General features: G+C 43.2%; 1 protein-coding gene across 1 annotated transcript; it reads right to left on the bottom strand.

Moving 5' to 3' along the window:
* Positions 1-12,855: 12,855 nt before the first annotated feature.
* Positions 12,856-21,934, bottom strand: COPS4 (COP9 signalosome subunit 4). The gene is made up of 10 exons (XM_084204114.1): positions 21,730-21,934; positions 20,523-20,602; positions 19,630-19,781; positions 18,515-18,618; positions 17,605-17,758; positions 16,331-16,481; positions 15,840-16,010; positions 14,452-14,567; positions 14,007-14,091; positions 12,856-13,505 (listed from the first exon to the last, which is right to left on the bottom strand). Exons 1-10 carry the CDS (start codon positions 21,804-21,806, stop codon positions 13,372-13,374), a joined length of 1,224 nt encoding a protein of 407 aa, XP_084060240.1. The 5' UTR covers positions 21,807-21,934; the 3' UTR covers positions 12,856-13,371.
* Between the last annotated feature and the right edge of the window lie 19 nt (positions 21,935-21,953).

The following is a 21,953-nucleotide window of genomic DNA, read 5'->3' as shown; positions in this document are numbered from 1 at the left end:
ACCTAAATGTATATTTAGATCCATGATGTGTACAGTCTAACAGATTTGCAGCAGTTTTAAGGAGCAGAGACAGTCCCTACTCAGCTTTCACACAGGCAAGTTGGGAAAACATGGTAATAAATGGTAATAAATGGCATTTGGGTAAACAGAAGAACAGTAGAGACCAGCAGGACCCTTCATTAGTACCATTTCATTGAGAAACAGCCTTTACCTTGTTTGGATTCCTTCATTCCAACCTGTGTCTGCAGGATCCCTGTGTTCAGAACCAGTGAGGTGCTAACAGCACAAATTTTGCTGTTAAAAACCCAGTGATAGCCCCAACACCACTGAGCTCTGTAAACACAGTGGTTTGTACCAGGTGGGATATCCAGGCAAAGCTGCTGATGTGTGTCTCAAGAATGCACTCTGCCAACACAAATTCTACCCTCAAACTCACAGAATTGCAGATAAATCCCTAATATCTGGCTCATTTCCTACTCTCCTCAGTTCATTTCCCTGCTCCAGCCATCCCATTTTTACAGCATAGACGTTGAAAGCTCACTGAATTGTTCTGTACATGCTTAGCTGGAATGCCAATTCCATACATTTCCAATAGCTACATGATTAACCCTGCACTCTTGATGGAAGATACAAGAGAAAAGGGAATAGTCTCTGCACGTTCTTGTCCCCTTTTGTGCGGCTCCCACTCCATCAAAGACAGAACACCTGCATCCTACCTTCCTCAGTCATAAGCAATGCTAATTGTGGCACATTTTGAAGAAGTAACAACAGTTTCTCCAGCTACAAGCTTTGAGATCGTTTCTGCAATGAAAACAAAACCTTAATCCCAAGATAAGCAATCACCATCTTCTTTACAGCAGTCCTGTTTGTTACTTGGGACTCCACGGCTGCAGGAAAGTCTGTATTGCACCAGAGAGAGAAGATGATTTCCTATTGTTACTGTGTGACAATCCTTGCGTTAAGGCTGTGCCACAATCCCAAGGGAACTCGGTTCACAGCCAGGCACCAGAGTCTGCTGTATGTCTTCCACCTTGCCTTTGACAAGGAGCTGCTGGGAAGGTTTCAGCTGAAAACAAGCACTAGCTTCAGGCTAAGTTTTGTACATTTTCTGTATTGCTACCTCAAAGATCTCCTTGCAAACCAGGACTTCCCAGGAATTCTGACACTGTCAGTGCTGCTGACAAATTATATCACCTAAAATGGAAGGGGGAGAACGATATTGAAAAAATAAGGAAAGACCAGTAGTCCTTAGCAAAACTAATTTGCATTAAATCACAGTCTTGGGAATTTGAGTACCAGTGGCTCTGCTTTCTCAGTAAAGTGTTTACTGCAGACAGCAGCCAAGGGCAACCCCAGAAAATCACACCCAGAAACATATACAAGAAGAAATAATTTTTTTGTCCCATTAGCCCTGTCCTGACACGTATAAACTATCTTTTTTGCCCTTTTATACTGTCACATGTCAGCTACCCTGGATCTGTTGCCATCAACACCATATTTTCCATCCCATCCATGTGAGCAGTCTGTGGCTCATTTCAATCTCCAAACCAGAGGTTATCCCATTGGCGTGGCCTGAATCACTGTCAGAGGAAGGGTTGACCCCTGGGGTCATGTGGCTGTCATGGTATGAGGGTCAGTGCTCTGAGTATCATTTCTCCTGTCCGAAGACTGCTGCCTAAGGGTGGTGAAAGCACACAACATCCCAGGCAGGATGGCTCCCTCCACAGGCAAGCAGGATAACCAACACACTCCTGGGCAGAAGGTGTCCCACACATCCCAAAAGGTGAGCACTGCTCTGGGGTTTCTCAGCTTTAGGAGAGTGGATGATTGATTATCCACACAGTGCCATGGGTAATGCTGTATGAGAGGCATCCTTGCTCCCTGACCACCCTGCAGGCCGTGCTAAGGTGGTGTGGGACAACTCACATTTGGCTGTCCTCTCTGCTTCTCAGAAACCCTGATTCCAGTGGGCTCCTATTAGCTGGTTTGTAAATTAAAGGTACAGGGCACTGGTCCGTGTCCTCCCTTATCTGAATCCCTGACATCAAGGAATGTTGGCTCAGGTTGCATTTTCTCTTTGAGAAATACTGTGGGACTCATTTGCCAGGACTGGCAAAGGCTTTGTGTGGCCTCCCATCACAGCTTCAGGCGACTGCTCCCAAGAATCATCTCCAAACTCAGTGAGCCTGAAAAATTCAGCCCCCCAAGGGACCCTAAGCTTTTACATAATCTTGATTGCATTCTGCAATTTTTCCTGTCTTTTGCAATTTCTCCACATCTTAGTAATACACTGCTACTTATTCTTTCCTAAAGGGAAATCAGTGGAAGAACAAAGACTAATTCCCACCTCCAGGGATTGGAACAAAACCACTCAGGCTGAGCCTTCTCTCAAGCCTTTCTCCAAGGTGGTAGCAGAAGGTACCACCATGGACATCATTCAACAGTTTGCCCTCCAGTGGTGAGGAAATACCTGCAGGACATTTTTGATCTCACAAAAAGAATCCCTGGCTAACATGTTATGTGTTTCTCAGCTGGAGGAGACTGGATGATTAGTTATGAACACAGCAACAGGCAATGCTCTGTGAGAAGCATCCTTGCTCCCTGACCACATTGCAGGCCACACTAAGCCCATTTGGGACACCTCATATGTGGCTGTCCTCTCTGGTGTTTGGGAACCCTATTTCAGGTGAGATAGCTTTTATTTTTGAAACAAATCACCATCAAGACCTTTGATGGAGGAGAAATCAGGTTTTCAAGAAAAATTCTTCATTACTATGTTTAAGAAAGGATCTTGTAGTCTCAGCTCAACAGCCCCATGGCTTTTACTGGCAGTCCCTAATGCACTAGACAGGAGGCTCTTGTGTTCAGTGAAATGATGCTTCCTCTGTGTTAATACTGGAAATAAACTATGACACCACTTTGAATCACTGGATGTCCTTAGGAGCTTAAAATGGTTTAGCACAGATTAGGAGCAGCAAAGGAGGCCAGCTGCAGAGCACATCAAGAACCATCCATGTGCCAAAGCAGCAAGTGTCTGAGAATGTTCTATGAAATGTTCTGCTGCTAGTACTCAGGTTTCATGGCAGCAAATTGGTTGTTCAGTATTGTAGAACACAAAGAATGAGTTCAAGAGGAGGGATGGCCAGGAGAAGATTCCTTCATCTTCCCCCCGATTTATGTGCTGAGCATGATGCCATACAGTCTGGAATATCCCTTGGGTTAGCTGGGGTCAGTTTTCCAGGCTGTGTGTCCCCTCCCAAATCCTTGTACATCCCCAGCATCCTCCCTGGCAGGGCAATACAAGAAGTACTTGATGTTGTACAAGCCCTGCTCAGCAGTAACCAAAACATCCCTGTGTTATCAACAGTGCATTCAGCGCAAACCCAAAACACAGCCCCGTGCCTTCTACTGTGGAGAAAATTAACTCTACCCCAGCCAAAACCAGCACACATGGAGACAGCAGCTTGTACCTTTCAGAGAAACTGAAGCCCCTAATTAGCCCCACACAAAAGCTAATTATGACATAGGACAGTTAAGAGGGATGAAAGCACAGCTGAATTGAGGTGAGGCAGAAGCCTGTGACAGGTGAGGCACAAACCCCAGAATCCAGCACAGCCTGTTTCACCCAGCTTGTCCTCAGTGCATAGCTGGGATATGTCTGTGGCACAGACACCGTGGGAAAACACCAGTCTGAAACTGAAATCTGCTTTTTGCCACCTGGCTGTCACAAGGCAAAACCCAAAGTAGCAGGGACTGGCACAGCTTCCTCTCCTGTCCTCCCCTCCCAGGTGCCACAGGAGCCACTGTCTGATGGACTGAGTAAGGTGCCAGGGCAGCTGGCTGGGTCCTTGCACTTCCACTGTGGGGCTCAGCTGCTCATTAAGGGAAACCACCCAGCCATTTCATCCCCACAGGTGTGGAGGTGCAGCAGCTCTCCAGGTCACCATGCACAGCAGCCATGTCCAGGAAGCAAAAAACCAACTGTGTGGAAAACATGAATAAAACATACCCCATGCAAGGCAATAAAGAAAAGCCCTTATCACAAGCTGAAACAATAACACACCATTGATTCCTCAAGACATGCCCCAAAACTAAATAAACTGTTTAAAGGGTAACTTTTTAATGGGATATAGCTCAGAAAATATTATAGGTACTAAAATAGTGCCATTTTTTCAGTGCCCATTTGTACTATCAGGTATCCTGACAGGATATTTTCACTTGGGTTTCCTAACTCCCTTCTGCTGCAGATGCATTAGCCTTGTGAGCCAGCTTCACTCAGATTTCTCCCCTGCTCAGAATCAGGCCCATGTCAGCACCTTTCTGTGGAATTCCTGTCAAAATGTGCCCCCTTCCCATGCAACACCAGCTTTCAGAAGCACAGTTCTGCTAACTCCAGCTGGGCCTCCTTCTCAGGGACTCCTCACTAGAAACAATCATTGTTAATCTTGCACATCTGCAGCACCTTGGGACACCTTTACAGATGGAAAATGGGGCACACTGGGCTGCCAGAATTGTAACTCCAACCCAGCCAGGGCCATGTCCCAGCCACATGAAAGACACAGGACAGGTTTATAACTGCACAAACCAGCTGGTGAACACCCAAAACTAAACAACCTAGTTACACTTGCTGTGAGGTAGAACCAGTGTTTCATTTCTGAAAGCCCTTAAAATGTGAAGTAACAGATTGCCTGCCCTGAACTATCTAACTTGTAGAAATCCTAAGCTGGCTCTGTGGTGCTCTTGGGAAAATCAATCCAGCTAAGAGCAAAGGGCTTCCCACCAAGATGGAACATATTTCATTTTGTGAGAATGCAGTGATTTGTTCTGGGCCCAGGAGCTTAAGAATTAATTGCCAGCTATGGGTGAGAAAGAAAAGCCAACCATTTGCACAAGTTCTCTCCTATTTTAGTACAAGTTGATATCACAATCAATGCTGATAGCAGCCAGAAGCAATTGCAGAATGTCAGCAGTGGAAGAAAATGCCTGACAGCTCTACAAGTGTGGGAAACAACAAGCTCGGAGGAGGACATGGAACATCTTGAACCATCTTCTCTTAACTACCAGAATTGTTTTAGACCCTCAGGAGCAGGTAGCAGCTGGCTGGTATCACTCTCTGAGACACTGGAGCTAAAATAAGTAAGGAGCACATTGCTTTGCTCCCAGCTCCCACAACATGTATAAACACACCTAAACATCCCCAATGCCTGCTGTCAGCACAGGTGGGCTTGGAAGAAACCCTTTGGTACAAGGGGGTTTTCTGCACTACCTCCTGTCCCTACCAGCTGCAGCTTCCAGTAGGATTCCAGTGGGATTCCTCTGCACAGGCTGGTGCATGCAACAGCTTGGCAATGAGATTAATGGTCACAAGGCAACAAAACTGAGATCAGGGTAAAACCAGATCCGTCCTTGGGCACAGAGGAGAGGAACAACTGGCTAGGAAATTGAATGCCTGCGCAACAGGACATGTAATTGAATTGTCAGTCATCTTTTTTCAATTAAAAATTATGCAAGAGTCCAGCATGTGATGAAGTACTACAACTGATAATCCAATCTGTGTCCTTTAGAGGTCTTTTACCCATCTGTCTCCCAAAGGCTGTCCACACTCCTGCCAGGAGGCAGTGTGCTGATGGGATTTCATGACCAGCATCAGTCTATAAATCATACTCAGAAAGAGCCAAATGCACAGGCTCTAGCTGACAGCAAAAGGCATTTCTGAACAACCCCACCACTCTGCTCACAGCAGCTCACCCACCTGCAAGGTAGGGCAGTCTGACTCGAAAATCACCCACCCTCCCTTGGATGCTCCCCAATGGTCCAGCTGGGTCACTCAGCAGCCCTAATGTCAGTGTCTCTCACTAGAGGGCAAGGCACAACTGTCAGCAGCTTTTCACCCATGTTTGATAACTGCCTGGAAAATGTTTTCCTGACTTGACTAAGGCAAGCAACAGCAACAACAGAGTGTCTCACATGTGGCAATATGTCCTCTAGCATCTCACTTTCTGATCAAGGAATTTAAATATGTTAAAGTCAAACTGTCAGATGAAATGGGATTACCTTACTGGAAAACAGAATGCAACCTGCCACTCAGACCCTATCAAATAATAACTGCCCTAACTCAGAAGTTAGGGCAGTTATTATTTGATGCATTTGATTGCTTTGTGTTCTGGCCATAAATTTCTGATGCAGTTCTGCCTCAAATACAAGCATCACAGAATAAAACCAATTAAAGGCTGCAGCGTGGCTGCTGTGCAGGATTGGGTAAGGTACGAGTCTTTTCACCTTCAAATCACTTCTCAGATTGAAAAAGCTTAAGGCTTGAACAGACCATTAGGTCAGGGTGTCTGACCTTCTGCGGGTCAGACCCTTAAATTGCACTGTTGCCTCTGGACTAAACTCAGCCAGTATTAACTGACTAAGCCTCTTTCCAGCTAGGCAGCCATTCTGGATTTCAAGGCAGCAAAACAGTGGAAACCTACCCTTGCCTTTTGACAGTTATTTCCAGAGCTTAATTCCTGCTCTGAGGAGCTGCTGCGTTGTTTTCTCATTACAGCTGCATATTTTCATTTTTTACCCATTTGTTACTGCATCTCTTACTCTAGTTCTGTGAATGTGCTTTGCACAGAAGAAAATGGATAATCAGGCACTCCAGGGACTTCTGAGAGAACTCAACAGCCTAAATTCCTCAGGTCCTCCCTAAAAAGAATTCACCCTTTTTAAAATCAGTCTGACCACTCTTTACTGTATTGTCCATACAGTAATACAACTTTAAAAACACATACAAATATTTCAGGCTTATTTCTCTTAATGGCTTAATCCAGCACAAATATGCAAAACAAAAAGCAATGAAAACTGACACACCTGTGTCTAATTTGCATGCAGCCATTTCTATTTTGCATTAATGACTCCCCTCCACCCTGCCTTCATTGTAACACAGCACCCACAAGCATCATTCTGTCAGCTATCTACTTGCAGACTGCAAACAGAAATGCTGAACTGAGGCTGCCTCTAAGAAAAACTCCCAGCTGATAAGGATTCCTTAATCAACACATAGAATGACATCAGTCTGTTAACTCTTATCCTATCAGCTCTGAACAGCTAATTCTTGCAAATCACAAGCACCTGTGAAGTTGGGTACCCCTTGTACCCTGCACAATTACTTTTTTCAACCCTACTTAGCTTGTTTGGCAGCATCTGCTCCTCTTTAAGCCATATTGACCTACACTTAATACATTCCCATCCTCTCATTCTTTATTGAGTGAATCACATTTCTGTTTTGACATATTTTCCCTGGGAATGCTGACAGAATAACTAGCCTATGGATGAGCCCTAAACTAATGTGAACTCCTAGTCCAGTGATCAACTCCCATCTGTTTATCTCTTCACATCTGCCACAAAAAGGAGAAGCAGCACTTACAGTACAAAGGCAAATTCCAGCTAAAAGCCACACATAAAAATTCAATGTAAATCTGGAGGAGATATTTTTTCACTGTGAAAGTTGCAGCAACTTTTGCAAGCGATAACAAAAAATCCTTATGATCCTGTCTTGGGTCTTCAGTTCCCCCTACACCACAAATACACCTTCTTAGGTCATGCATACTGTACCAGCCCCACTGGCTGGGTGTGCATCCTGAATTCCCCAACAGCTCCAGGGAGTTCATAATCTTGCCCTCTCTGCTAATCCTCCCCTGACTAGTAATCTTTATTCTGCATAGAAGGAAAAAGCATCAGATCAGAGAAGATGCCCTCAGGTTAGGGGAACAGGTATTGAGCTCCATTAGCAAAACCCCACAGATCAAAGCTATTGACAAGGTGCTGGTAGAGGAGGCTTACAAAGGCAGATCTGGATTTCCAGCCCTTCAAAAAGATGACAACAATGGAAAGAGCACAGGCTGGGAGCACTTTCAAGTAATAAGACATCTTACAAAGACTATGAGAAAGAGTCTCTGACTGTTCTTCTCTGGTTTTATCCATTACTGAAGAGTAGAAATACATCACAACAATTATCTATTTTCAGATAATAAGCATGCTAATTCAAAGGGCACAAACCTAGTGCTGTCTATACTACCACAAGCTATGCAGAGTCACAACAAAATGCCACATCCAACACAAATGTACAAGGCAAGGCAATAAGAAACTGGAGAAAGTGACAATTCCGCTTTCCTCAGAACAGAATATTATAGCTGGTTATGGACTTTGACCATGCAAAATAGTTATAAAATACCTCACATACCTTACTATTTTCCTTTAATTTTATTGTCAGTGCAGTACCTTGGGACTCCTCATATCTAGTAGAGACCAGCTAGACAGACCATGCTGGAGAAAGAAGCTTCTGTCCTTCCTGGTTCTTAAAAACCCTCTGAAACAATCAGAGCCAATTGTTACATGAGGCTTTAATGGTGATCAGGTGTGTAATGATAGTGCCTGTTTTGAAAGCAAAGTCACAGCAGCTGGGAAGTGTTTTGCACCCAGAAACAAAGCATCATACAGGCAATAGTGGGAGCATTATATACCCTGAAATATGGAAGTTACAACCATGCTTGCAGCATTTGAAAGCCAACAAAAACATAATTGTGCTGGGACTCACCAAAGCTGTGTGGTAACTGATAACACATGTTTGCCTCAATCCTTGCCCCAAACAATCCACACATGCTATGCTGTGAAAATGTACCAATTGCAATTGGTAACTGGTCTAGTTCCAACCCCCCTGCCATGGGCAAGAACACGTGCCCCTAGAACAGGCTGCTCAAAGCCCCTTCGAAGCTGGCCTTTGAAGCTCCAGGGATGGGATATCCACAGCCTCTCTGGGCAACCTGTGCCAGTGTCTCACCACCCTCAGAGTAAGGAATTTCTTCCTACTATCTAATCTAAGCCTGCCCTCTTTCAGTGTAAAGCCATTAGCCCTGGGGTACCCCAGGACTGGACACAGCATTCTGAGTGGGGTCCCACCAGAGAGGAGCAGAGGGACAGAATCCCCTCCCTCTCCCTGCTGGCCACGCTGCTCTGGATGCTGCCCAGGACACATTTGGCTTTCTGGGCTGGGCACACGTTGCCAGCTCATATTGAGCTGTTTATCCATGAACAGCCCCAAGTCCTCAGGGCTGCTCTCAGGGCATTCATTCTCTGCCCAGCCTGTGTTTGTGCTGGGGATTGCCTCAGCCCATCTGCAGCATCTTGCCCAGGCCTTGTTGAACTTGAGGCGCACGGCTCACACAGCCCCACCTCTGAAGCCTGTCAAGGTGCCTCTGGGTGGCATCCCTTCCCAAAAAAGTCATAATTTCAAGTTTACACTGTTGCAACAAAATGAATGCTGCGCACTCACTATGAACCTAGGCTGACCCCCTGCTTTTCAGTCTGGTGTTCTTAGTCTGGTAAACTCCTTTACTTTGCTTTTGGATTATCTTTTGCAATGAATAACAAAGTTAGAACGGTGACTACCCCAAAGAATAAAAACAGCATTTTATAGAGAAGTCATTTATCATCCGTGAAGTCCCTAAGCCTTAAACGAAAAAAAGGAAATGGATTTGCATGGGTGTTGTCCCCCTAACAGATTACTTACATTGTTTTCAGGTTTCTTCACAGAAAGAAAACTAAACATTTCTAGATAAATGTAGCTCATTGTACTAAGATTAAAATATATACATATATATATGTATATATTGTTATAATACCAAGACCTCGTTAATCCCAAATTCAGTCCCACATTATACTTAAAAACATATTATGTATTGTTTTAAACATCCTGCAAGGCCCTGTGGTAATTTTTACTCCCTTACTCTGAGCAAACTTCTCTTTTTGTCATTTTTAACCTGGGTGAAGGGAAAACTTTCTGGTACCAGGGGACAGTTAGTTGAAGTCAAGAAGTACAACCTCAGCCCTGCATGTTGAAACAAGCTTTGTAACCTGCTCTGAATGCAGCTAAAGGCTCACAAATCCACAGTGCCCAGAGGCCAATCCGTTTGTTCTCCTGTGCTCGCTACGGATGAGCAGAGTTTAATCACAGAATAAGCCCGGGAATATTCGCGCTGCTGTTCCAAGCGCTGGGGTGGGTTCTGTGCGCCTGGCTCTCCATCTAGCGGGGAGCTGCCGCCTTCGGATCCCGGCTGGAGAAGGGAGGATCCCGGGCCAGCGGTGGGGAGTGGGCTGGGGGGCTGGCACTGCTCTGTGCTCACGTTTGGTAAGGAAATACCCGCGGAGCCGCTCTGGCAGCCGGGCTGCCACCGCCGGGACCGGAGCGCTTTCACAGTTCCAGCGAGCCGGGGGGTGCCCTCTTGGCTCCCCGCACTCACACAGGCTTCCCCCACTGGCTGGACCCCAGCTTTCCCACTCTTCTGGATCCTCAAAGAAGATCTGATCTATATATATGCTATATATACCGTGAAAGTATAATCACAGTATCATACTTTATTTATTATACTTTATAATATACATTATAATATAGTATATATAGTATAATATTATTATATACACCATTATATTATAATATTATAATTATTCATATTGTTATAATATTAGTTATAATTTATCTATTATAATATTATAATATTTAGTATTATAATAATATAGTATACAGTATTATAATTTATTTATTCATTTAATGTTGGTGCAGCAACACCATAACAGCTGGAGTTGTGCTTCCAACAAGCAAACTTGAACAAAGGATTGTATTTTCACCGTATATATATATACACATACACACACACACATACTTTCACAGACATTTACACTTGCACAGTCATTTACACTTTCACAGTCTGTGTGCCCGTTCCAGGGGGGATGTTTAGTCTGGGGTCTTTTTGCTGTTCATCAGCTCCTGCTGAGTCTCCTGGTGACCAGTCACTCCTTGGCATGGTCACAGACCCTTGCTGGTGGCCCCTGACATTCCCCCCACCCAGGGCACAGCCTGTAGCCACCAGCCCTATGTGTATTCCTCATCAAGCCTCTGTTTTAATTGAGCATTCACTTCTGTTTTAATCAGCATTTTACTTTAAGGAAAAAGAAATAAAACTTTCAAGGTATTGAACTACTGCCCATACAAGTAATAAACGTAGCAGGATTAAGGCCAAGAATTAAGATTGCCATGGAGTGGTAATGATTATCAATATGAAATCATGGAGGATTCTGATCATTTAACTTCTCCTCTAATGTGAGGATGGTGGACTCAGTTTCCCTTACCTAAAACTGTTAACTGCAGAATAAGAACAGAGTAAGACAGTGTCTGGTCTCTGCCATTTATGTTCCTAGTTGGATTTTTGTGAGAAAATGTTCATTAACACTTCCATGTCCAGGCTGCATGTCACATACCTGTGTCTCTGGTGGGTGGACAGATACCACTGAGCATACTTTCCCCACTCTTCAAGCTCTGTGCATATATATAACATATTGGACCAGGTGTTCCAAGCCATTCCCTTTCCAGGTTTCTGTAATGCCTCTAGTGTGGGCTGGGCAATGGATTACAGCAGTATCTGCAGGTAGCTGTACTTTAATAAATTAGATCGTCCCTGCTGATGTGAAAATTACACTCTCTTTCCACAGCATTCCTGTTGCATGACATTCCCAAATGCTGCAGGTGTCAAGGCTACAAGTTCTGTCCCTTGTGTGTTCATCCTTGCTGGAAGTGGCTCTGCTTCCCTCACCTGTGCCTGGCTCACCACAGCATTCTCAGGCTAGATCTGGGCTATGTTGGAGCATTCAGATAAATCAGGCTGTGGCTTGAAATATGCATCACCAAAGGTCATCTTGGTTTTGAGGCTTGAGTTGGCCACTTCAGGTCTGTCCTTTCAGAAATGGTTCAGTAGAACTGCTTATTGCTTTCCAGAAGTCAGTCCTGGCCCACAGGGAGAAAAGGTCCACAAAACAGCTGTGAACACACACCGCTATGGCTTTTTAGGACTGGATTCTCCTTAAAGTACCAGACTGAAGCAGCAAATAACCTAAATGGGAATGTATATGAATGGCATGCATGGCACACCTCCATCTGCAAAGGGCATGCTCCAGAAGAGCTCTGTGCAGAAGTCAGAGCACAAGCTAAAGAAAAACAACAGGCTCCAAACTAACAGTGATTGTGTCAGCATTTCTCTTGAAGGGAGAGAAAATTCACAGCCAGTACCACTTCGAACAAGTCACAAGTAATTTCCCTTGGAAATTGGTGGTCAAAATACCCCTCAGCCTACTCTCACCACTTATGTCATCACTCTGTCCTTACTTTTATGATGCTGTTGTACTAAGATGTGCAGCACTTGCACAGGAAAGAAGAACATAATAATTGGGTCCATACTCCTCAGACAGTTTATTACTGAGTTGTAGTGTCAACATACCTCGAAATGAGGCACTTCTTTACAAACAATGACAAGTGTAAGTATAGCAAGTGTGCATGCTGCTCATTCCTGTTCAAAGATTTTGATTTAATAGCAATTAGTTTCTGCTGTGCTTGACATCCTGAAACTTATTAATTCCTTTCTTCAGGGACGTTTACCTCATCAGCCAACTTGGTTTTGTTTCTCTAAGCCATTAAAGAACTGAAAACTATGCTGGATCCAAGGTATGGAGCTAGATATGCAAATGAGTGGATAATTGACTGGAGTTTTCTAACAGACTGGAGATAACCAAGCATAGAAGCCTCGGAAGACTCAAATATTTGTCATGTTTTTAAATCTGTGTATCTGGAAAAACACAAGGATGGGTAAAGAATGCCCAACTCCAGACTGATAAACATCAGAAGGGGCACTTTCATACTTCATTGCTGTGCATAAGCATTTCAAGTTAGTCCTGCTTATCACATGACACCTTGACTTACATTTCATAAGCAAAGAAAGGAAAAAAAAACGGTTTTCATTTAACATTTTCAGAAGCTGAAAATGCAATTACAAAAATCTGCTTTATTTCTAGTTACTGTTTAAGAAAAATATGAAAACAAAACCAAAAAACCCAAAACCACAGGTCCTTACAACACTTAAACCAAGTGGCTTATCTCAGCCTTTATTAGAATAATTATAACTAGAAGAAACATGGTGCTTCTATTTTCACAGCAGAACATGCACCATAGGAAGTAATGGGCTACAAAGCTATAGCGATAGTGGGAAAAAAATAAAATTAAATAAACCAAACCCAAAGCTTGCTGCAGACATTACAGCTTCTTTAAAATGAAAACCACAGAGCAGAGTGCAACGCAGAGGCAGCAAGAGCATCAATCTAAGCTCAGAGAACTGGGAGCCTGTCACACCAAACATGGGATGAGCTAGTTGTGTCCTAAGCCATAGTGAAAGCAGAAGACAGGGAAGTGAAGACGGTGTTGTGTTTGTTTCCCAGTCCTGCTCAGCTCCCCCTGCCGGCACAGCAGGCAGGCGACACCTCCGCTGGCACAGTGGGGCACGGTCACTGAGCCATCTGGGCCTCCATGGCTTGTGCTGTCCACTCTGGGGCTGTCTGACTGATCTTCTCCAGCAGGTTGTTCACCTGGAAACACAGGGACTGAATCTGCTTGTCCCAAGTTGGCAAAGCTTCACGGGCTGAAAAGAAAAAACAACCAATACTGAACAAAGTAAGTCCTAGCAATTCCCTTGCCTTGTCAACTGCAACCTTTCCTTTTGCCACGGCCCTCACCTAGCTCACAGAGGAAGTCTTCCTTGCAGTGACACCAGGATCACATCTGTACTCAAAAGCTGCAATTATTTTGGCTGCCTAGGTTAGGTTACAAGCCTAACCCTGGGCTGAAGCAGAGTGGAACAGAGAACTTCCTGGTAAACCTGTTCCCAGAAGGTGACTGATGGAATAAATTCACTCTCTCCTGTGGGTAAGAGGATACTAAGCCCTCTGCAGGGAGTGGGTGAAGTGTCAAGGTTGTCCTTTATGGCCAACTCTGCCACCTCCTGGCTACAGCCAGACGAGCAAGCTCCCTTCAGGCAGAAAGGATTATTAATAAACTTAAATTCCTTATCCTGGCAGGGACCATCTCAAAAGCTTACTCTGAAAGGTGCTAAAAAAATAAATTATACTGCGGCTGTACTTACTCTCAAAGTGAACAATTCCATCAATCTGATCAATAAATCCATTCATGCGACCCTCAGTTATCATCTGAGAAGCAATCTTCTCTGCCTAGAACAACAAGGAAAGATGTCACAAACTTAGTCCATTCTCAGAGAAGCTAGAAATTATTCACAATTAACAGTCTTATGGGTTTTTAACCAGGTCCACACACAGGGGGAAAGGAACCTACAGACAGCACTCATTAAATGATTAGACAAACTATCAGTGGCACCTAACTCCACTCTTGTTCATTCCACATTGTGCTACTCCCACTCTCATAAGATGTGCTGGATACTTAACCTTCCTTGTAACGTGGAATGTTTAATTATTCCCTAATATTTAACTAGTTTTCCTAATATTTATCACAGATATTTTCTCATGCCATTCATGCTCCTTGTTTAAAAAAATAAAAAGGCAAGAAATGGATACCTTGGCAGCAGGGATCTCTAGTAATGCTCCAAGCTCTTCAAATGTAATGTTGTTGTAAAGTTTGCTTGCAGATAGTAAGTTGTGTTCAATCACAGCTCTGTCCAGAATACTGGAACCTTTAGGGTTAGATGAGAGGGAAAAAAAACCCCAAAACATTACTGTAAGATTGAAAGATTGGTTTATACAGTAGAGCAAATGAAAAAATGCTTCTCTTTTTTTTTTCTGAAGTGTTACATGTGCAGAAGGTCCAGATGCATCTGCCTTGCATCCCTGTAAGCTGTGCAGAGACAGCAGACAGAAACAAATGGATGGCACATGGCTGATTTTAAAACAGAAAAACCCTTTATTTAATTTTTAGAGTAAGCAAGTGGAGCCCTTGCTACAAGACTTACTGTCTCAATTGAGGGGGTTTGACCTCCTGTGATCCTAGCCTGACAAATGGAAAGACCATTGGGGGTTTTCCTATTGTTCACTATGGCTCTAAGGGGTACAATTAACCTCTCTCTTACTCTGCTTGTGATAAATCCTTATCTGATGTCTCTCCCCTTGACTGAACAGTTTTCAACAGTAAAACTCATTTGCCCCTTAACCTCTAGCTGAAGATAAACACATTATTAAACACCAGCTAACCTGCATTCTTTAAGGACAAACAGTACAGGTTATAAATAAACAACAAAGTCACCAAGGGAAGGAATGCAGCATATTGCTAGCAAGTACCTTTAACCCAGTTTTCACTTCTGCAAGTAGACGGTTACTTATTTTTCCTTAATCAACAATTATTTTTCACTAGGAAGATTTTCCTGATTCAGAGGTATTTCATGCTTATGTATTTTTTCACTTTTATATTCTTCCAGTCTAGAAAACTGAAATCAGTGTGTTTAGGATACCAGTCAAGTCATTACTTGACATTTTTTCTGACCGTTCAGATGTTCAGGACTTAGTGTCATGTCAGTGGAGATGTGTGTGAGGTGCAGACCACCCCCTCACTATGACAGGAAGCAGTTCCAATAAACATATCATCAGTAGGGACCGTTTATGGCCTGCATGCATGTTACGGGTTTCTAACCAACAGTGCCTGAGAAGCTCAGGAGGACAGAGACTCCGTTAGAAACACTGGGAAGCTGTCAGTGAAGAGGACTGTACATGGACATGGAAAGAAAATGTGACAAGTTATCTTCCAGATGAGTATTTCAAAACCTAATGGTAAATCAGAAAGATGAACTATATATAAGAAGCTTTACTATCTAACTATACATGCTGAAAAATATTTCTTAAATGATGATATAAGCACTAATAAATTCTCTCCCATGACACTTCTTGACTGATTTGGGAGCTCTAACTCCCATGAATGAACACCTAGCATTACGAGGTTTTAGAGAAGTGTGTACCATCAGCTGTAGTCGCTTTCTGGTGAGGCATTAGCATGGCTGCAAACTCTTGCAGTTGATTTCCACGGATAATTCTGTCCAGATACATTTTCTCCAAGATCCCATAGGCTGCTAGCTGCTGGCATCTCTCATCCTTGAACAGAGTAGCAAGCATGCGGGAACGCTGTTGTCCTAGGAAAGTCAAGAGGAATTCTCATAACTGACCACCAAAACACTGAGTACTTAGAGGTAAACAGTAGGAAGTTACCTTTTTTCCCCCAATGCTAACAGAGCCAACAAAGCTCTACTGAAGAAGGAATTTGCTTGTGTTCAGTTCAAAGGGAAAGACACTGAACTAATCCAACTCTGAGCTAACAGTCTGCCAACACATAATTCTGACATCGTGTTCACAACTTTGGATTCCTCAACAAATCGTAGTCATACCAGTAATACACAAGCCAACTTGCTCCAGGGAAAATACCTTTTACACGAAAATGTAAGGTGTATTTTACCTGCTGATGCCAAAATAGTACAATGCAGTGCGTGTTTCAGTGCCTCCAGCCGCTCAGTCTCATGGACTATGCTCTTGTAGGACAGCTCATTGTACCTCTGGGCAGCCTCAATGAACTTCCTTCTGTAGTCGAGTACTCGAGCATAGCAAACCTAGAAAGGAAGCATAGCTCAGAAAGAGAAAAGCAGCAGAGGTGGCTGCATAATACAGGTGTGTAAAAATTGCACACTGTCAAGTGATAGCTTCCATAAATATTGCTCTTCTGCTTCCTAGGGAAATGTGTGCCTTCAAAGAATTAGCTTGACTTGACAAGTCCTTGCTGAAGTATCAGGGAAATCAATTGAAAGGACATTTCCCACCACTGCTCACATGTTAAACACTGCAAATGTCGAAAAGCCAAGTATTGAGCCTAAGTAATTGAAATATTGTACAGCTGATACTGTACTTGTGTGAGTTTCCCCTTCAATACTGGCACTGACAGCTACCACTTAGACAGCAATTTATGTTTCAAGTATTTGCCTTTCCCTTTCAGCATGGGAACACCACCTGATATTTCTTCCTTCCTTTGTGCTTTTCTAAGATTCACAGAAAATATTTACACTTTCAACTGAGTGCACACTTCAAAACGTAATACGAGATGAGGAAAAAAGGAAAGGGAAATCCAACAAACAAAACCCAGCAAATGCTGAGTTACTGCTAGTGGCACATCTGCTTTGTGTCACAGAATTTTAACCACCACCACCACCACCAGCACACTTGACCAGTTCTATTACACTGTACTCATCACTTACTAAAATGGTTTGAAAAACTTGTATATGAACTATGTACACAGTAAACCCACAAAAAAGCAGGAATGTCAGCAGTTAATTTACTACTTAAGGCTTTAAGCTACTTTTATGTATGGGACTTATTAATTACTAGGGGGTGGGAGGACTACTACTGTCTCTAATACTGGATGCAATTTTTTCCCTTGCTTAGATTTATAGACAAAGGTGGAGGTAATATTTTCAATGATATTTCAGATGCTTTTTAGCCTACTTTTATTTTCTATCAGTAATACTGGCATTTAAGGAACCATTACAGACTTATCTCCAAATGGTAAGGAATGACTTGTTTAATAACTGCTAAGATGTGTTTCTCAAGCTCCCAAAATCATGTAGCTTTTCCGTTTGTCTCTTTTCTCATGATGAAAGTTTTAGGGACAGTGCATTAAAACATCTCAATGTGGAACTGTCTCCCTTTAGAAAGAGAAAGCAGTAAAGCAGGTTAGACAACCTTATAATGGATTTGCAGCTGTTCATTAGTTGATTCATTCTGAAGCAGGGAAGCTCTGTTGATGTAAGCTTCTGCTTGAACTGGGTCATCATCCTCCAGATACAGCCTGGCAATTTTCAGGTAGGTCTCAAGTTTGTAATCTACATTGTACTGCCTGTAGAGGAAAGAAAAAAGCAAGTGCTCAGAGTTGCTCCAGAACTACCTTTGCTCTTAGCTGCTTTAACATTTGTTATGATTCTTAAGCACCTGGCATCATTTATTTTACCCTGCTTTCTTCTTCCTTACTACCAAAGTAGTGCTTTCTGTACAGAGTAAGGAAATTTGAGATAAATGCCAATATAGAACTGGCTCCTGCAAACACCAGTAGAAATAATGCTGCCCACCAAGACACAAATATACACTCTCATCATCTGTTTTTTGTGGACTGGAAGTTTGCCACCAGTGGTGAGCCACTTGAGTTAACAATCAACCTTGCAGTGCAACAAATAGGTGCTAAGTAGGCAAAACCTACACCAATTCCTTCTATGTGCACAATGAGAAAGGGGAAAGGACTGCCAGAGAAAACTAACTGCAAGGGTTCTACACCTAAAAAACCCAAACAAACCAAACTAAAACAAACCTCACCTCACAAGCACACAAAAGAATCCCCAACTGCATTTGTTAATATCTAAATCCAGTTACAAACTATGTCTTCATTTTAAACTGAGAAGGTGGACACATTGAAAAATTGCCACTTCCAATAACCTTAGGAACAATTCTGCAAATATGATTAAAAATACTTGTTTATCAACAAGACTAATTAATAGTGGGTAGCTCCTGGTGCAGCAAACCCCAAAATTCTCACTTGCTGGTCTAGTTCAGTACAGAGAGAGCAGGTACAGCTAACACCACAGAACTGGGTGTAACATACTTTTGCCCTGTTTCCAAAGGGATCCCCACTAACACTTGTGCTGCATTTCTCCAGTCTTCTTCTTTCTCATAGATTGATGCAAGATGTTGCCTTATTGAAGCCACCTGAAGGACAATAAAATCAACAGCAAAAGTAACCATCATTTATAAAGCTTTTAAAAAGATGAACGAAATCTTTCAAGAACTGGATTTCAAGCACCAAGAGTCACAAGCCATTTCTTGCATTAACATCTCACATCATGCCTGTGAGGCAGGAATGAGGTGATCTGTGATTAGATCCTAATGAGAAACTTCTGTTTTGGAGAGTGACTGTCAGCAAGTAAAGTATGAGTGCTTACAACCTGGGTTTTTAACTGCAAGTGTGGGGAAAAGAAATCATCTGGTGTGTTTGGTTTAATTTATGCATAATCATGATGACATACATGCAAGCCTGTTTAGCTCAGAGTAAAAGCTGCTTAAAAAAGATAAAGAGAAGCAAATAAAAATCATGGCAGAAACTGCATTGACTTTCCACTCCTATACTAGATCCTCAGGGCTTTTTATATAAACAGCTTCTCTAAGAACTCTCAGATGAGACACTGCGTTTATACAACAAAACACAGAACTGAACTGAAAAAGCAGAGCAGCATATTCAGTAGTTAAGCAGAACTGGATTTCAAGAAAATATTTTTTCCTGGTAAAATGATTATAGCTAAAATAAACACACAGAGAAAATACACATTTTGAAACAAAAGCTATTTTTCAAGGTGCATGCTCTTCATACCACCTGTCTGTTTTACTACTTGGCTAAAAGGCAGTACAGTGAGTAGCAGCCTGTCTCTCCAGACACCTCCAGCAGCTCAAAGACTGTTTCACTGGAACAAAACAATCACTGCAAGCAGAGGAATTACATGTCCATCCTCATGATGAAGAGACAGTCTGTAATCTTTGCACAGTCCTAAGTGCTCTCTGCATTTAGCTCATGTGTTCCATGTACAGGACTGAAAAACAGGACTCTAAGTAGAACTATCTGTTTTGAGTAGCTTTTTGAAAGGTTTGAAATAGTCAGCAGACAAGGAGGGGAGAAACTAAAGCCAAACCCACAAGCTAAAATCCGCCTCACCATTGATCTCTCACCTGTTCTTCAAATGAAATAACTCTGGGCTGTATCTTTTCCAAGGTGAAGTGGTAAATTTCTTTGGCTGTGCTGTCAGGGAGACTTGGAAGATGCGTACAGAAATCTGTCAGCAGCTGCCGTGAGATCACCAGACTGACATTCTCATTCACCACTGGTTCAGAGGTGCACAGAAGAAAAACACAGAATGGATGCAGTATTTTTCAGTGTCTTCACTACAGGTGACAATTGCTTTTACATTAAATTTGAATATTTAAATTTTTAAAACTATGCAAGTGAAGGGGATTTTTTTTTCTTTTTTTATAAAGGTGGGTTTTTCTATTCTTTCAGAAACTGTTTACACTAGAGGTCACCAGAGTTCTAACCCCTGTCAGATAAATGAATTGTTCACCTTGATTTATAATTCTCAGTTGCTGAAATATCTTGGACAAAGTACCTGTTTGGGCTAAATCTCTCTATTCTCACTTATTCTCAACTTTAAAAATATTACAGGAGATATAATTTACAGAGATGTTCCAAACACCCAGTACAACACAAAAAAAACCCAAAAACCTAACAGTTTCTTGGCAATTTGACAGATGGGTGAAGAAAGAGGCTGTCAGTTTAAATACCACTTAGCATCCAGTACCAGCTTCAGCACTCAACAGAGACAGCTTTGTTTTCACCTTCCACTGCTGACAGTTTGGAAAGCTGTAATAACCACAAGCTTACAAATCCATTCCCTCTTCACTTGTGACTGTGTTGATGAGGGCTCCTCTTCCTGTTGTGTCTGAGCTCCAACAGGACAAAAATATATTGCATTTACACAGTCTCATGTAGAGCTAACAAATACTCAACCCCACAGACCTCTGGCCTTCACTCACTGTACAAGCACTTACACCACTTATGCACTTACTTGCTTCTACAAAAGCTTTGAGAGCTTCAAGCTGCTCCACACCCGACAGCTGAATGGCTTTTTCCAATATCTGACGGTATCTGTCCACAAATAAATTTTAGAGAGGTTAAAAATCACACACTTTTTCACCAAAAAATTCTGCCTGTCTGTGTACTTTCTATGTCAGAGCCCTATTTTTGCTCATATTTTCTATACCTTGAGGTGGCAATTCGACAGTTTGTTCCCAAGTGTTCATAAACATTCACCTGGGATTGGTACCTGGCTCTTCTTAAATCCCAGGACTAGATTCTCAGATAACAGACCGCAGTAATTTTGTTACTTAAGAACATATGTGCAATCCTGGAAGTTTAAAATCATGAAATAATAATAAAATAATTGAAAAAAAAAATCAAACGGCAAGGATAGTGCCTAGAAAAAGTAATGAAAACTGTATTGCTCATAGATTCAGGTTAATCAAGGTATTCAAACACTCAAAATGCACATTCAATGTGAGTGAGAAACAGTGTTGTGATAAATATTATGTTACTTGACGCCAACAGGTGTACTCCATGGGCTTTCAAGTGTTTGTTCCTGCAAAAAAATAGCAAGCCCTCTTTTATTGTTTCAGCAAGCTAATGAAACTTTCCTTCAGTGCGTGTGACACCGATGAAGTACTACATCCGCGTGGAAGCCACATTTTGAGGGGAAAGTTTCCAAGGTTTTACACCTTGGAAAATCCTAAAAATGACCCAGCCTCGCTAGAACACAAGCAACTGGACAGGGAGCCAAAGAATTCCATGGGACAGACTGCATCTGACGGGACTCTCGGGGTGAAAACCTCTGTGACACATCGCGCCACGAGAAGCTCAACCCCTAAGGGCTGCCGCCCAAAACACCTAATGACAATGGCAATAATAAAATGGCAATAATTCTTAATAATAACAAGAGAGTCGCTGATACATCCACGGCAGCAGAGGAAAACAAACTCCCCGGCCTGTCGCTGTGACACACACGGGGCAGCAGCCGAGCCCTGAGGGGGCTGAGCTGACATGCCCCTGAATGAAAAAACTACACAACCGTGAAGTGAAACCTTTCCATCTCCTTTTTATTAGAAGAAACGCGGCCGCTGGGTACGACCCACCCCCGCAGCGCACGACGCCCCCTCACCCCGCGGGTGGCTGGCACCCCTCGCCCCAACGCAGGGAGGCGGCGGCGCCCGGCAACTCACTTTCCCGCCAGGTCCTTGTGGGAGCCGCTGGAGTTCATCAGCTGCGCCAGGTCCTGCCTCACCGCGCCCGCCGCCATCTTGGGAGCCGCCTCCTCCCACCATGGGGCCGCGCGCGCCGGCGGGAGGAGGGGGGTGCGTGTCACGTGACGGGGAGCGCGCGCAGGCCGCGGCGGGGGGGTTGCGCGGGCGGGCCGGCCCCGCGCGCGGTTTGGGAGGGGAAAGGA

Source organism: Fringilla coelebs (genome assembly GCF_963513975.1).
Source record: "Fringilla coelebs genome assembly, chromosome: 4".
NCBI classification, from domain to species: Eukaryota; Metazoa; Chordata; class Aves; order Passeriformes; family Fringillidae; genus Fringilla; species Fringilla coelebs.
Note: the sequence above shows the minus strand (reverse complement) of the source record. Positions and strands in the feature narration are given on the sequence as shown.

What these genes read in the sequence shown, in the direction of transcription:
- COPS4 (XM_084204114.1), bottom strand. Translation starts at nt 21,806, where the DNA reads ATGGCGGCGGGCGCGGTGAGGCAGGACCTGGCGCAGCTGATGAACTCC. An exon ending in CAAAGCTTTTGTAGAAGCAA is followed by an intron (nt 19,782 to 20,522) that starts GTAAGTGCATAA and finishes CCTCTGAACCAG; the next exon opens with TGGTGAATGAGAATGTCAGT. An exon ending in TTATTTCATTTGAAGAACAG is followed by an intron (nt 18,619 to 19,629) that starts GTGAGAGATCAA and finishes ATTGTCCTTCAG; the next exon opens with GTGGCTTCAATAAGGCAACA.